The 14,955-nt window shown below is 41.7% G+C and overlaps 1 protein-coding gene across 1 annotated transcript in view; it reads left to right on the top strand.

The window, feature by feature from the left end:
• Positions 1-14,955, top strand: part of chd7 (chromodomain helicase DNA binding protein 7) — a 95,062-nt gene that overhangs the window by 66,369 nt on the left and 13,738 nt on the right. Inside the window, exons 23-31 of the mRNA XM_008433709.2 lie at positions 2,641-2,852; positions 4,884-5,083; positions 5,410-5,569; positions 7,549-7,638; positions 9,672-9,775; positions 11,401-11,530; positions 12,136-12,251; positions 13,101-13,521; positions 13,617-13,841. Coding sequence (XP_008431931.1) covers positions 2,641-2,852; positions 4,884-5,083; positions 5,410-5,569; positions 7,549-7,638; positions 9,672-9,775; positions 11,401-11,530; positions 12,136-12,251; positions 13,101-13,521; positions 13,617-13,841 — 1,658 coding nt within the window. The remainder of the gene's footprint in view (positions 1-2,640; positions 2,853-4,883; positions 5,084-5,409; positions 5,570-7,548; positions 7,639-9,671; positions 9,776-11,400; positions 11,531-12,135; positions 12,252-13,100; positions 13,522-13,616; positions 13,842-14,955) is intronic.

Below are 14,955 nucleotides of genomic sequence, written 5' to 3'. Positions count from 1 at the left end.
TAAAGGCAAATCTTCTGAAGTCGGGATATAATTCATTTAATTTCACATAATTATCGCGGTAGAATTTGTTAAAACTTAATGAAATATATTTGTCCTATTTGATGTTGTGACGTATGCTCACAAACGAACGAGGTAATTAGTCCAAGTTTGTCGTTTATTGAACGTTCAGAAACTACAGCAGGTGTAATGAGCCACAGCAAAGGTAAACAAAGGTAAAACAACCCGAAAAGACGATCAACTCAAAACCACTCCTACCTTTTATATATCTCTCTCTGTCTCTCTTTCGTTTAAGCACACCCGTTGCCGTGGCAACCACCTGCGCCCCGCAAGCCGAGCAAAAACGCAACATTCAGTCTGTTATATCAGGTTTCCAGGCTTGATATTTATTTCTCGATTATTAATAAGCCTCTCATGAACACAGCGGTGGTTGAGTAGCTAAATTAAACTCCTGCTCTGCTCGTCAGTCGGTCTTTGAGTCGCCTTTTTTTCTCTTTTTTTTGTTTATGGAACCAAAACGCACTGAATTGTAACATTTTTCGTTGACTTTTTATAATTATTATTTTTTAATGAAGCTACAAACCTTTTGGATCTTAGTGAATATTTTTGATCAAGCTGTCAGAAGAGGAAGTGCTGGTCTCAGCGTCCTGGCGGCGTTCAGTTTGTCACCTGCCGAGATCGACTCAAAACCTCGATCAACGTATTGGGCACCCCTGATGTAGACTATAGATGTTTATCTGGTTGAAATTATAATTTTGTTAAAAAAAAAACAAGATAGTACAACAGTATATGACTAAAATTAATGTAATAAATTTTGTCTTATGGACAAATTCTGCATATTAACACAAATGAACACAGCATTAATCAGTCTTTGTCAAACACTTATTCAGGAGTAAATATAGTTGTATATCGGATGTAATCACCAGTAATAAAAAATAATAATTAAAAAAAAGGGTTTTTTTTTTCTTCCTTTTTGGTTCACTAGAATTCTCTGTGTGTGATAACTTCAGCTGCTCATATATTTATTATTTTGTCTTTGTAATTTTAATCAAGCCTTACAGGGTGTCAATATGCCCGTTTATCTTGTTTACTTCTCACTGGTTCAGCCTTTGAAACCTTTAAAACAGCTTTATGGCTTTGTACTCAACTCTGCGTGAATCAGACTCTTTGTTCCCTGTCGGTGTGATAAGCAAAGTTTCCCTGCCACCAGGAAACTCCTGGTAAACACAGCAGTTTTGAGGAAAGCACTCCTATCTTTTGGTTAAAATGTTTCATTAAGTGTAATAATTATAACAAAAACCTTTATTTAACTGGATAATAAAACTCGTTGAGAACTACAATCTCTTTTCAAGATGGCAGCTGCACCGCTTACAACATCTGCATTCAACCAGAGAAAATATCAGCTAAAAGTACTGATGCTGACTGCCGGTTGTAGACTAGTTATTGCTGCTTTAATAATTTTCAAAACATTTATATATTAAGCCCGTAAGTAGATACGCTGGAATCACAAATGTGGTATTTTTTTCTCAAGCCCTCATAAGATCACGTGGCAGATCGTGAAACAGCACAAACACACTGCTGTGCATCTCCTTACGATAAAGCGGGGTCACGTTGGTAAATTTTGCAAGCTCTCACCACAGACTAGGAGGGTGTGTGTGTGTGTGTGTGTGTGTGTGTGTGTGTGTGTGTGAGTGTGAGTGTGTGAGTGAGTGAGAGATGGCCTGGGAGCAGGAGACGGCCAGGACAGGAGGGAAGCACACACAGAGAGAGGAAGAGGGAGATTAATATTGACAGTTGGGAATCTCCTCTCTTCCTTAATTACCCATGTTTCCCTGCTCTCGTGTGTGTGTTTGAGCGAGCGAGGGAGAGTAAGCTGCTTAGCTCCACTTAACAGAGCGCAGATGCCTTGAGGCTACAGAGATATCACTTAGGCTTGTGCTCACACATGCACACACAGAAACAAGGCCTCCGCTACTTTCTTCCACGCTGGCTTGCACGTTTTGCTAACCGGAGTCTTTATATTCCTGCTTTATATCGCTTTCTGTTTTTCTTTCTTTTTTTTTTCTCTGTGTACTTCTCACTTCTCTTGTTGAGGGCCCTCCACTGAAACACTTAATCCACCTCTGCGAGTGTGAATCCAGGCCGTTCCCCGGGGGATTTCTTATTGTGTGACGTTAAAATGGAAATGACTGCAGCTCTGTGATAATTGTGGGACTAACTACGGCCCTGTTTGCACATATTAATGGGGCTGCTAGGGAGTGAAAAATCTAATTAATTGAACAAAAATGTAATTCATTAGACAACATAATTACTGCCAGTTTATGTTTGAGCTAGACGGCAAATTTCCCCGATATCAGCAATGAAGAGCAGAGCCAAATATCCAATTAATCAGATTCAGGGCTGAAGATGCCATGTTTTTGCAGCATTTACAATAGTTATGGCAGTCGACACGTACAAGGAACTTACAAATGGGCATTCCAGAGGGGCGCAACAGAAGGTGCGCTGCATAATGTTGAGGTTGGATTTTTAGTCCGTCTGAAACAAAACCCAGAGCCTTTTCTAAAACAGGATGGTGGCAGAGTTAAAACACATGCAGGCTTGTGAAATGCTCAACTGAAAGTGCTGTCCTGATTTTATGTGCAGAACACTCTGGTGATCGACACGCCCAGGGTGAGGAAGCAGACGCGGCACTACAGCAGCGTGAAAGAGGACGAGATGCTCGARTTCTCCGAGCTGGAGAGCGACGACGACGAACCCAGTAAGCCGTCGTCCAAACAACGACGGCCTCAAGACAAAACGCAGGGATACCCCCGGTCCGAATGCTTCAGGGTGGAGAAGAACCTGCTGGTCTACGGGTCAGTCACTTTGTAACTTTTTWAAAWWTTTTTATTGTAAGGCCTAAAAACTGGACCGAACTGCTGTTTTCTAAACAAAGGGAAACTAAAAGAAACCAATAATAAAGTGCTGGTGACAAGTGCTGATGCACTTGTTAAAAAAAAAATGTAGAAAAGTGTTTCCTTTTACTTCAACAATTTTAATGGTTGATACTTCGTTTTACTTTTACCTATTGAACAGTCTTGCTTCTTCCACGATCCCTTCTTGCCTTTCCGATCGCTGTGAGGCAGCAATGTAAATATATGGGCAGTTGTTCTGCCTTGTGGCCATTGGGTAAAAGAAAAGGCATCTGTGTCATCTCATTAATAATAGCAATAAACATATAAGTTCATAGAAGCAGAGATCAACCTAAAACAAGTCAAATGTTGATAAAATGTTGCTGCATTTATTATAAACGGGTTGTTTCAGGTTCCAGTAATGATGCCACAGGGGATTTATGTGAACAATCATTAMTTTCTTTTAACCAACTGAATAAATGAGTCCGAATTAAAGATTGAATTAAAAAAAGTTTTTCATTGTAAAACAAAGGCTGCAGTACAATATTAATCAAATTTATGGCTTTTTATACCTCTTAAYAGCAATGTGCACAATTTTATTGGCTCCCCCTGAGATTTAACTCAACTTAGTCTAGTGACTCACACAATATGGGCGAGGTATTTACATATGTTTATTCTCTCACACCTCCACCTTTTAGAGAAGTCCCCCCCAAATTTCCCTGTGCATACCTACTTTCCCCTTGTGGTTTTCAGAAATCTCCCAAAAGAAAAAAAACTTTACAATTTCTTCCGAGACACTTCTGGGTGTATTTAGATTAGATCAGGGCTRCTTGATTTTAGGAAAATATGCGATTGCAGTGATGATGTCGGTTACAATTAACCCACATTTCTCTGACATTTTCTCCTTCTTTGCCATTACACTCTGAGTACAATGGAAAGCTGTACACCAGGAACTGCAGATTAAAAGTAGTTGCCGTCCATTCGACTGCGAAACATAATATCGTTATGCAGCGGGGGAATCCATGACGCCTACCAGAAATTGCAATGAAGCAGATTAAGACGTCGCACACGGATGTTGATTTAAAACCAATAAAATGATCAATCTTAGTGTGTCAGAATCGTCTGAACTAAAACTCATTCAGCATGTAGCATCACAGTGTCCTACACGCAGGCTGGCTGACATACTTACTGCAGATTCTAATTATCTGGTGAGCCCTTCCATTTTCATGGCTCACTTGCTTGGTGTGTGTGTGTGTAAAAGAACGAACAGTGATGCTAGTGAGACATCAGCATTGTTATTGTTACAGTCTAGTCTTGTGGCCTGGGGCTGTAGGACACAAAAACACACTGTCTGAGTAGGCCCGTCATCTCTGTTCAGCCATTTTTTTTTCCATATATATATATATATATATTTTTTTTTTTTTTTTTCCTCATCTCTTTCCTTTGGCCTCCCCCTCCATTTTATAGAAAAAGACAGACTCACATGCTTCAGTGAATACCGAGAAGCAGCAGTAAAAAGAAATATGAAAGAGGAAAGCGGGAGGAAATCCACATCAGCCAGTGGGTCTTTAGTTAGTGGGGGGAGATGGGCTGTGATCCATGAAAACACACACTCAGAGGGATGTTTGGGTGGGACTAGTTGGGCTGCCAGTAGTGGTTAAGTCAGCAGACTGGTAAAATGCGTGGTGTGGGATCCAAGCAGTGATAGAAGGCTGGGCTGAGAGGGAGAGAGACGGAGAGACAAGCGGATGTAGAGCAAATCAGGTGGAATCGAGTAAATATTCATGATGGATGAGGGTCACGTTGACTTCCACTAGATCCCAGTATTATGAAAGAAAAATCACATTTCTTCCTGTTTGTCTTAAATTTCCATTCAGGAGCCAGTAAATTATTCTGATTCATGACGCAGCATATCGTTAGTTTCCAATAGTAATTTATCGCCGGTTCTTGCAACTATGACTCACTGGCAGTTCGTCTTCTCATGCGTCTTTGCAGTTGGGGCAGGTGGAGCGACATCCTCGCTCACGGCCGCTTCAAGCGTCCCCTGAAGGAGGCGGACGTGGAGACGATCTGCAGGGCTCTCCTGGCCTACTGTCTGCTGCATTACCGCGGTGACGAGAACATCAAGAGCTTCATCTGGGACCTGATCACCCCGAGCGAAGACGGCACCACCAGGACGCTGACGAATCACTCTGGTGAGATGCGCCGGTTTCAACATGTAACGCTGGGTTTATTGGACTTAAACAGCAAAGTGAAATGTTTCTATAGCAATCGGTTCTTTGAAAGGGAGACGATCCGAACCAGCGATATAAAGTTAAAACTAAAACATTGACGTTAAAAGAAGACATTAAAAATATCTACAGTTTTTTCCTGCATATTATTGCGCGTCTGCCCTGTTGTTTATTTTTTTGAAATCCAGATTTGAAAATGTRTGCTTATAAAAGTTTTATCATAAAAAAATAACAGAGAAGTTCTCATAAAAGGAAACTTGGCTCACTAGATGCTTTTGAACCTTCCCCAGGTCTCTCTACCCCCGTTCCCAGGGGCAGGAAGGGGAAGAAGGGCAAGATGACCACTCCTCCTCCTCAGACGCCACGAGCTGATTGGCTGGCCACCTGCAACCCTGACCATTTGCTGCAGGAAGACAGCTACAAGAGGCACCTGAAACATCACTGTAACAAGTAAGCCTTCATTAAATATCAGCTTATAGAACGTTATTTCAAACTATTTTAAAAGCCCATCCGGCACCCAGTTGATGGAGAATAAATTTGCTTCATAAATGCGGCAAGGATTTAGGCGGCAGATGTTTTGGTTTCAGTATGTGCATCTAAAACTTAAAAAAAAAAAGAAAAAAGGCTTATACACACACACACGCACACACACTTCTGTGGTCAGATTTCTCCCCTGTTGTCAGGGAGATATGCTTCTTTGCCCTCCAAATTCAGTTCCAAGATATTCTTTTTTTTCCCCCTTCTTGACAGGGAAGTTTCTGTGTGTGCGAGTGTGTGTGTGTGTGTGTGTGTGTGTGCGTGTAGTTGTATGTCTGGCTGGGTGCCAGCCCAGGTGCTAGGCAGGCAGACCTGTTGGAAGTGGGTAAAAGACGTTCACAAACACAGACACACACATACACACACTTGGGGGTGATTATGTGGTGCCATCTGCTAGGCTGGAGCACAGCGTTGTGTGGCTAATCAGGCCTGGCACATTGATGGATGAGCACACACAGCCTGCCAACAAACACACACACGCTCTGCAACTTGTTATGCCATTGATGCACACACACACACACACGAACGCATGGAGAATGAGGTGCAAAGGCCTGTCTTCATCACCCCCTCCTCTTCAGCTCCTCTCCAAACTTTCTGTTCCCTTCCTTCCAGCACCGCTCCATCCTCTCAGCCTCCGCCTCGGCCCCTCTTGTCTTTTGCTCCCAACACCGCTTCTTGCTGGTGACAAATCTGGTGACAAATGTTTACAGTGAAGCAAATCTCCCAGATAGCGAGCTGTGTTCCCAGTGTCACGAGATCATATCTGACTCTAGCTGCCGGCTGCCTGGAGTGATTCATTTCTCTTTTCCGGAGGAAATGCTCGCAGCAATCTGCGATGCTGAACATCTGTAATTTGTGTCCAGAGAGAGAGAGAGAGAGAGACGGAAGGAGAGAGAGGGGACGGTTCATTTGATGACAGTAGCAGAACGCTGATGTGCAGAAGGAAGTGTGTCAGATTCTCCATCTGAGAGTTGAAACGTCAAAAACATAATTACCACATAACTGGGCGCTGTAAAATTTCAATACCTTGCAAAAGTATTCCACCCGCCACCCCTAGAAAACATCTGTCACATTACCGCCACAAACTATAGCGTAGCTTGTCGGGGGCTTGGGGGTAACGAAAACTGGCGCCTGACTGTGAAGTGGAAGTTTTCTGCAGTTAACAAATAAAAATATGCCTGACACGCATTGTATTCAACCCCCTTTACTCTGATGCACCTAAATGACGTTTAGTTTACAGAATCTATTTTCTTAGTTGTTGTTCATTACGACCTGTTTAACTGGAATATATCATATTTTGTATCAAGTTCATATTTACTGCATTTTATCTGACTAGGCATCAAAAGCAACAAAAGGAAAAAGTGTATTGCCTTTGTAGTTTTTTTTTTTTTACATATTTGCAGTTTTTTCTTTGTTGTCTTGTAGAGTTACAACCTAAATGCACTTTAAACTAGTTAAAAACATCAATATGGTTAATCTGCTGTCTGGAAATATGGGAAAAAAATTATATTTGGTATATTTTAGTTAGAAATGGAAAAATGAAGCATTTCATTTGTATTTCCAAACACAGTTGTGTCATTCTGCCTCCTTGTCAAATCCATCCATCTGTTTGTGGTATTCATGACTTCATTGTTTTTTTAGATTGACTGCTGTGGAAAGCACTGCCTRAAACTCAGAAAACTTCTATATTCATGTTTTTACTACGATAAAAAGCAGTACAAACTCTGGAAATTGCCTGGAACCCCACATAATTAATTCACTTTGCTACATTAAATACAAGATAATTAACTGTGRAATTGTCACAAGCCAACAGAGCTTCGCTCAGCTAATAACTCTGGAAAAGAGATACTTTTTAAGTAATTTTTTTTCCTCTTTCTCTCTCCATTTTCTAGGGTCCTGCTGAGAGTCCGGATGTTGTATTATCTGCGACAGGAAGTCATCGGCGACCAGGCTGAGCGCATTCTGGAAGGAGCCGACTCCAGGTCGGTGAACTCCTCATGTCAGCTTTCTCTCACCTCACACAAGAGTTGAGCATAACCTGAAGTTCCAGTTTCCAGCTAATAACTATCACAACTGTCCTGTGCATCCATGTCGTTCCTCACCCTGTGTGCGGAACGACAACCTGATGTTACCTGACGGAGAAAAAGACGTCATGCTGCTGCTGCAGAGGAATTTTCCTAGAATTCAAAAGGGAGTTTAAAAGCTAATGGAGAGACTCTGTAGCTCACATGCATCATGCCATGAGTGGATATTTTTAAGAACAAGTGATGAATTATTACTAAAGTGTATTTCAGTGTGTGCTACTGGCCTCTTTGGCAGAAGGCTTCCTATTCTGATGACACAAAACACACTTTATCTGGAAAAAAATAAGCTTTTTATCACCATTTGACCTATTTAGAAGGGTTTTTTTTTTTTTTCAATATGGCAGCGAGCGCTGCAGTGCAGCGGTCCAGATGTAAACGTTAGAGGAGCTGCTTCCTTCACCACCTCCTGACGACCCCTCCCCTGCCTTATCCGTCTTTTCCTCACTTTACATTTTCCTTGCCATCTGTCCATTTCTTTCTTCCAGCAGTGCTCTTTAGTCTCATCTCCCATCCCCCTTTTGCCCCGCCACCCAGATGTGAATGCATTTATAATGGGGAGCATGTGCACTCAAAGTTGTTCCTCTCCCACCTCCTTTTTTTTTCTTCCCCTCTCTCCCTTCCTCCAATGGCTACTGTGACAGACCCGAATGTGTGTGCGTTTGTCAGCGCRTGCCAGACAAGAGCATACGGGGTGCCATCGTGCCAACATATGCCAGGGGGATTTAGCATGCCAGTCTTGGCGCGCTCACGTTTGGTGTGTGTTTTGCCAAGGCCAGGCATGCTGCTGTTTGCAGAGATAAGGGACCGTTTCCCCCGGTTTCTTCTCTCCTCCTGTCACCCTCAGTCTTTCTGCTCCTATTGTGTTTCATACCCTTTCTCTCCAGAAATGGCTGGATATACAATTCACTTCCCACAATGGAGGATATTTGTGCAATTATTCTATGTTTAGGCATAAAAAAGAAAAAAAAAAGTTTAATTGCGTGCATGGTCAAAACCAGATGGTCTTGATTGGACTCATAGAGCAGTGGTTCTTATAATGAGCACCACTTTGGAAAAGAAAAAGACATTTTCCACCATCTTGTCTGGCGTTTTAAAGCTATCAACGAAATTTGGCCTTTTTCAAATGWTTTAAGTGATAACAAAATAAAYTGCATGGTTGCTTGGATGTATTTTTAAAATGCATTTCCTTCATTTTCTCATAATTAAAAATTTCCTATTTTGAAGTTGGAAATGATKTAACAAAATTTGTAGTGATGGATGCAGTGAGTAATCTATACCTTAGACACTTTTTTGTTTAATTTATTATATTATTTGATGCAATTTCTAAACCAAAGTTGAGTTTCGAAGTRACTGGAAGAACATTAGTATTTCCCTTTATAGAGTTRCATTTTAGCTTTATGTTGCAGTCGTGTTTACACTAGAAGAAATGCAGTGTGAGGGGCTTAAACTTCTTTATAAATTGAGAACTTTATAAATCGGTTCAAAATGGATTCAGTACAAGATTTGATAGCAGCGTCTGATTCCTGATTTTTCTAAAGCTTCAATCTGCCAACTCAGATTGTAACATTTTCCATTTTTTCTTCAGAAGATGCTACATGAGAACTAAGATAGTTAAGATTTATTTTTTCCTTTTACATAAGACTGATTTGAAAGTTAAAATAGCAAACATGTAATATCAGTAGTAAACTAACAAATTGTATGTTTGTTTGTTTTTTTTAATAAATCACCTTACATCCTGGGTATTCCAGTGTATAGGGACCATTTTTGTGAACTTTTAATTTTTTATGTGAGCTTTTAATGTGTCACTCCCATAAAAGTGCGTTGTTTTTAGATGTTTCCTTTTCTGGATGAATATGCTAAACCGATTTCATACTGAARGACCCACTAATAGCTCAGGCTGATAATAATATGCTGTCGTCTCTGTTCCTCAGCGTGTTGGATATCTGGATCCCTCAGCCGTTCCATGCTGAGGTCCCAGCTGACTGGTGGGACACGGAGGCTGACAAGTCCCTGCTCATCGGCGTCTTCAAACACGGTAACAGACAGACACACACACACACACACACACAACTGCACGCTTGGATAATGTCAACACCTTCACACACACACAGACACTCCAGTGGCTTCCAGCAGAGTAAGCATCACGCAAGCAGCTACACACACCGGGCGAGCGCTCATACCACCCGCTTGTCCTGCCACCAGTTGATTGGTGTTGCTATGGGGACGGCGGTACGCAGCTGGCAGGCTCGGAGTGCAGTTGGGAGGGTGATTGATGGCTGTTTTCACCACTGGCTGCACAAAACACACACAGTTACAGGTGTTGACTTATAAACAAAGTTTACCTCAGCATTTCACTACCAAATTCTCTACCCTGCAGGTTTTTATTATTTTAAATTTCTGAAAATGTTGCATTAAAACTATTACCGACCAATGGGTGTGGACCTGGTTAATGCCTTCAGAGTTGATTTGCTTTATATAGAGGCCCTCATTCATATTAATTTGGAATAATTGTCATAATTTTTCCATCATTGCCGCCTTCTATGATTCAATTAGGACACATACACACGCACAAGCACACACAGCGCAACACAAAAGGCCTCACCCGTAGTTAATCATAATCCTTATTCACCAGGGAGGCCCTTCAGGGGGACTAACACACGCATACTCACCCAGCTTTGTGCGCAGACACCAAACAACGCTCGGCACACACATACAGAAGAGTGATGGCCTATAAAGGCCCCGATGATTAACGTTTGGCTGCGGGCGCGGAGCTGCGAGAGTGAGACGGAGCGACGGTTAGGAGCGCAGCCTTACATCTTCCTAATGGAAATTTGATGGAGAGAGAGAGGAGGAGAGGGGGCGAGAGAGATGAATGAAAGGTTAAAGAGATGGCGTGGCTGTTTTCCTGAGCTCCTCCTCCTCCTGTCCTCTCCCTCCTTCTTTTTCCTCCTTCACATTTTGCTCTCATTCCTTCTGCTTCTTTTTTTTCCTCCCCTCTCTCTCTCCTTCTCTCTCCCTCTCCTGTACTTCCTGATGCGTCTCAGTAGGATCTGCACGTTCCAATCTTTTCTGCCTGAACGCTCCTAACGGACAAACACGCAGAGTTTATCACACTCAGTAGCTCACTTTCACAGGACTCCATAACACACACACACACACACACACGCACGCACGCACGCACGCACGCACACACACACACACACACACTTTACTCCTCTTCCTGCTCATTCCCTCTCTCCCTCCCTCTCCTCTCTTTGACACAAATAAGCACCTGCAGGCTCACTTGGATCGGTGCGCGCACATACAGGCCAGAGGCGAGTGTGTGCACACGCGCATGCACGCAGGCTGTGTATTGTCAGCAGCTGGCTCCTGGGGTCTGCCCTTCTGCTGCTGTTTTTGTCTGTTCCTTCATTTAATATGGACGCTGTGTGTGCATGCGTTTGCCTGCACAGCTCTCCGTCTGTTGAACACTTAAGCTAGAAAGCACAACTTATTTCCACCCTTCCTCCCGAGAGTTTGCCTTCAGCCTTGGTTAAAATGAACCTTTTTAGTTTTTCTGAAGTGAACCACAGCTTCTCCCACACCTTCAGACCTGTGTTCCTGGCATTCGTATAAATATCATCCCTTTTTTTTTTCTCTCTCTCTCCCCCATCTCTTCAGGCTATGAGAAGTACAACTCCATGCGTGCCGACCCTGCCCTGTGYTTCTTGGAGCGAGTGGGCATGCCAGACGCCAAAGCGATCGCCGCTGAACAGAGGGGCTCTGACATGATGGCAGATGGCATTGAGGGGTAAGACAGCTGACCAAAAGGCAGCCCTGCTCTCACCAAAGCTTATTTAGTGCTTCTTTTTGTGATTATTGTTACTATTTTTTTTCTTTTTTGCATAGCCTGAACGTGACACTTTGTATTATACTAGCGTCTGATATTTTCTTCTCTGTAGTAAAAAATGAATTAGGGRTGGGCATTTATCGTATCGATTATCATTTATCGTGATACATTTTTAAGAATTTAGATTTATTGTTGACACAATAAATTCCAGTTATTGCTTGGATGAATGAAAGGTATTGTAGTGTTTTTTCCATTGTTTGTTCAATGCTAGCGTCAATAAATGCGAAAATGTGATTAAATGCAGTTTCTGTGAACAGGTCACACTTTTTTATGTGACTGGTGTTCTAAAGAAGTATATTATAAAACTGTTTTCCCATAGCAGTATCTTACAGTTATCTAAAAAAGAAGTAATAAATAGTTAACGTTATCACAATAACACCACAAAATATTGCTATAAAATTTAAAGTTTATATCGTCCACCCCTAACGTTAATGATATCTTGTCATTAGATYGACTCCTTGTTTAAATTTTAAGTTAATTTCTTGGTTATCTCTTTACATCTTTAGTGAGGATGAGGATCCAGAGTATAAACCGATACGTATGCCATTCAAAGATGACCTGGACGATTTCACCAACTCTCCCCTGGATGACAAAGACGATGCAGTTGAAGGCGAGACTGAAGGTAATTTGTACCAGTGGAAATCATGATGAGAAAACAATAAAMTTGGCCAATAAACTGCAAAGATTTGATACAATTTTAAGRATTTGCTTCATGTGTTCCGACTCATCACTTTTAAAGGGGCGGTTTAGGATTTTTGAAGTTAGGTTCTGGTAAAAGGTGACGAGTAGTCAATATCTTACCTGCAGTAGACGACAGTTTTGACATCTAAAAACAATGTGTTCCTATAAAAGACAATAAGTGTGACTGTCGCATGTCTATGTAATTGTATTATGAGTTTGCCTGGTTTATATATAATTCACTGAGAATGTTAAATAAAAWGGTTAATGTGCTTAAAACAGAAATGGCACTGAAATGGGYACCAATCCTAAAACAGTTCCTGACTTGAGGGATTTTATAGGCTAGCCAACAGACTATGCATCCAAATAAAATGGATTCATCCTAAATGAAAACTTTAAGGTTTTTCTGTGAGTAAGAWATTAATATTAATTAATAGAACCGAATATTAAAATAAAAACAAAACATTAATTTGTAATAAATTACCTCAGGGTACTAAACAACTGGCAGAAGAACAATTYAGCATTTCCCACAAAACACATCATTAAACCTGCAAATGTTAGTTGTTTTTTTTAACAGCTCACAAATGTCGCTTTATGTGTCCCATATGCCCCAGTTTGTTACAGTTACTGGACTAAGCTGTCCAAACAGGAGCCAGATCCATCAAACMTGGAACAAAACACGAGCCGACATAAAATATCGGCGTTTTATTAGYTGCCTGTATCCTGCAGATGAATATCAGGAAATTTTATGAAAACAGTTTAAATACATGAAGTTTTATTTCTTCCCTCGCAGTCAAATCAGGTGAGAACGGCCAAAACGTGCCGTCTGTGGGCGGAGCTTCTGGCTCCAGCGAGCGACTGTATTGGCCAGCGGCCTCGGCCCTGACGGCCAGGCTTCGCCGCCTGATCACGGCCTACCAGCGCTCCAACCGCAGAGAGCAGCTCCGTCAGGAGGCACTCAACAGACCCGACGGTCGCCGACGACGACGCAGGGAGTTCCTGCCTTCCATCCCTATGGTTCCTGAAACGGGAGGCGCCACCACGTACATCCAGGATGGCACGGGGGTGTTCATGACAGAAGGAAGCCCATATTTGGCTAAAGGAAGCGCTTATTTTGCCAAAGGTGGTCAGTTTCTGCCAGAGACTTCACCAGTGATGACGGCCAACTCCCTGATGTCTGATGGATCCCTGTACTATAGAGARAGGAGACAAAGGTACTGATGTGTTCAACGGATACACTGCACAGAGTTTTAAAACAAACCTGATCTTATTAACAACTTATGGGTATTTGTTTTTATCTTTTTTTCAGATGGACGCGTCGTGAGGAGGCAGACTTCTACCGCGTTGTGTCCACCTTTGGAGTCGTGTTTGATACGCAGCGTCAAAAGTTTGATTGGGCCCAGTTCAGAGCGTTTGCTCGGCTGGACAAGAAAACAGATGAGAGCTTGGAGAAATATTACTACTCGTTCATTGCCATGTGCAAACGGGTCTGCAGGATGCAGGTCAAGACCGAGACAGGTAAAAGAAACAAGCTGTGAAAGTTTTACTGATCATAATGCAAGGGTTTCCCACCAGGCTTTCCTTGTGTTCCCCACCAAGCTCAGAATTGCTTATTTACTTAAGTTTTTTTTTTTTTTTTTTTTTTTTTTTTTTTTTTTTTTTTTTGCATTTTGTAAGACTTTACAGTTGGTGTTCAGATGTTAATCTTCCAATCTTTTAATAACACATAATTATCAGTAATATTTTCATATTTTCTGTCAACTTTAAACATTTTTTTAATCCAAAAACCCGGCGGGTTGCTGGATGAATGACTGCCAAGCGCCCCAACCACCAGGCTTAGCAAGGTTTCTGGGGGAAACCTTCATGACACAAAACACAGAAGTGGTTTACTCTTTTCTCACACTACARCTGAAAGGTTGGGTTTATCTGAAACATCTGTGCCATGCAGTTGTGTTAGACCTGTTTGCTTTCATATCCTTAAAAAAAACTTAAAGCAAGCTATTTTAGGCCTTCAGTGGTAGCAAAAAGAGTCRAGTTGTGTGTAAATGGAAAACGGCACATGGCACAAAACTGCTAACCCACCTCAACATAATCGTCCTCAAGTTGTACTCATTTCTGGCTTTTATGGAAGAGTGGCAAGAAGAAATCCACTAAAGTCCCGTTAAAGACRGCACAAGGAGAAAGACTACAAAAAATTTACCTCTTTGGTCAACATGCCGACTGTCTTGTGCAACCTTTCTGGTCACCATGAACACACGATGCTCAGGGTGAAACACTGTTGGCAGCGTTGTGCTGTCGGGCTGCTTTTCTTCTGCAGAGACTGGGAAGCAGGTCACAGTTATTAGGAAGATGGATGAAGTTAAGTCCAGGGAAATCCTGGAGGAAAACCTGTTAGAGGCTGCTAACGACTTGAGCTTCCAGCAGAACGACACTCGATRTACAGCAACAGAAGCGTTTAGATTTTTAAAAAATGTGTTAGAATGGTCAAAGTCTAGATCTAAACATTAATGAGAATCCATGGCAGGAGTTTTATATTGTTGTTGTGACTTTTTTACACTTATATGTTGTTCAGTCTGATAAGTGACTTATATGTTAAGCATAGATTACATGATTATTATTAATTGAATTGAACATGATTGTATATAATT

This window comes from Poecilia reticulata, linkage group LG17 (genome assembly GCF_000633615.1).
Source record: "Poecilia reticulata strain Guanapo linkage group LG17, Guppy_female_1.0+MT, whole genome shotgun sequence".
In the NCBI taxonomy this organism is placed as follows: Eukaryota; Metazoa; Chordata; class Actinopteri; order Cyprinodontiformes; family Poeciliidae; genus Poecilia; species Poecilia reticulata.
Note: the sequence above shows the minus strand (reverse complement) of the source record. Positions and strands in the feature narration are given on the sequence as shown.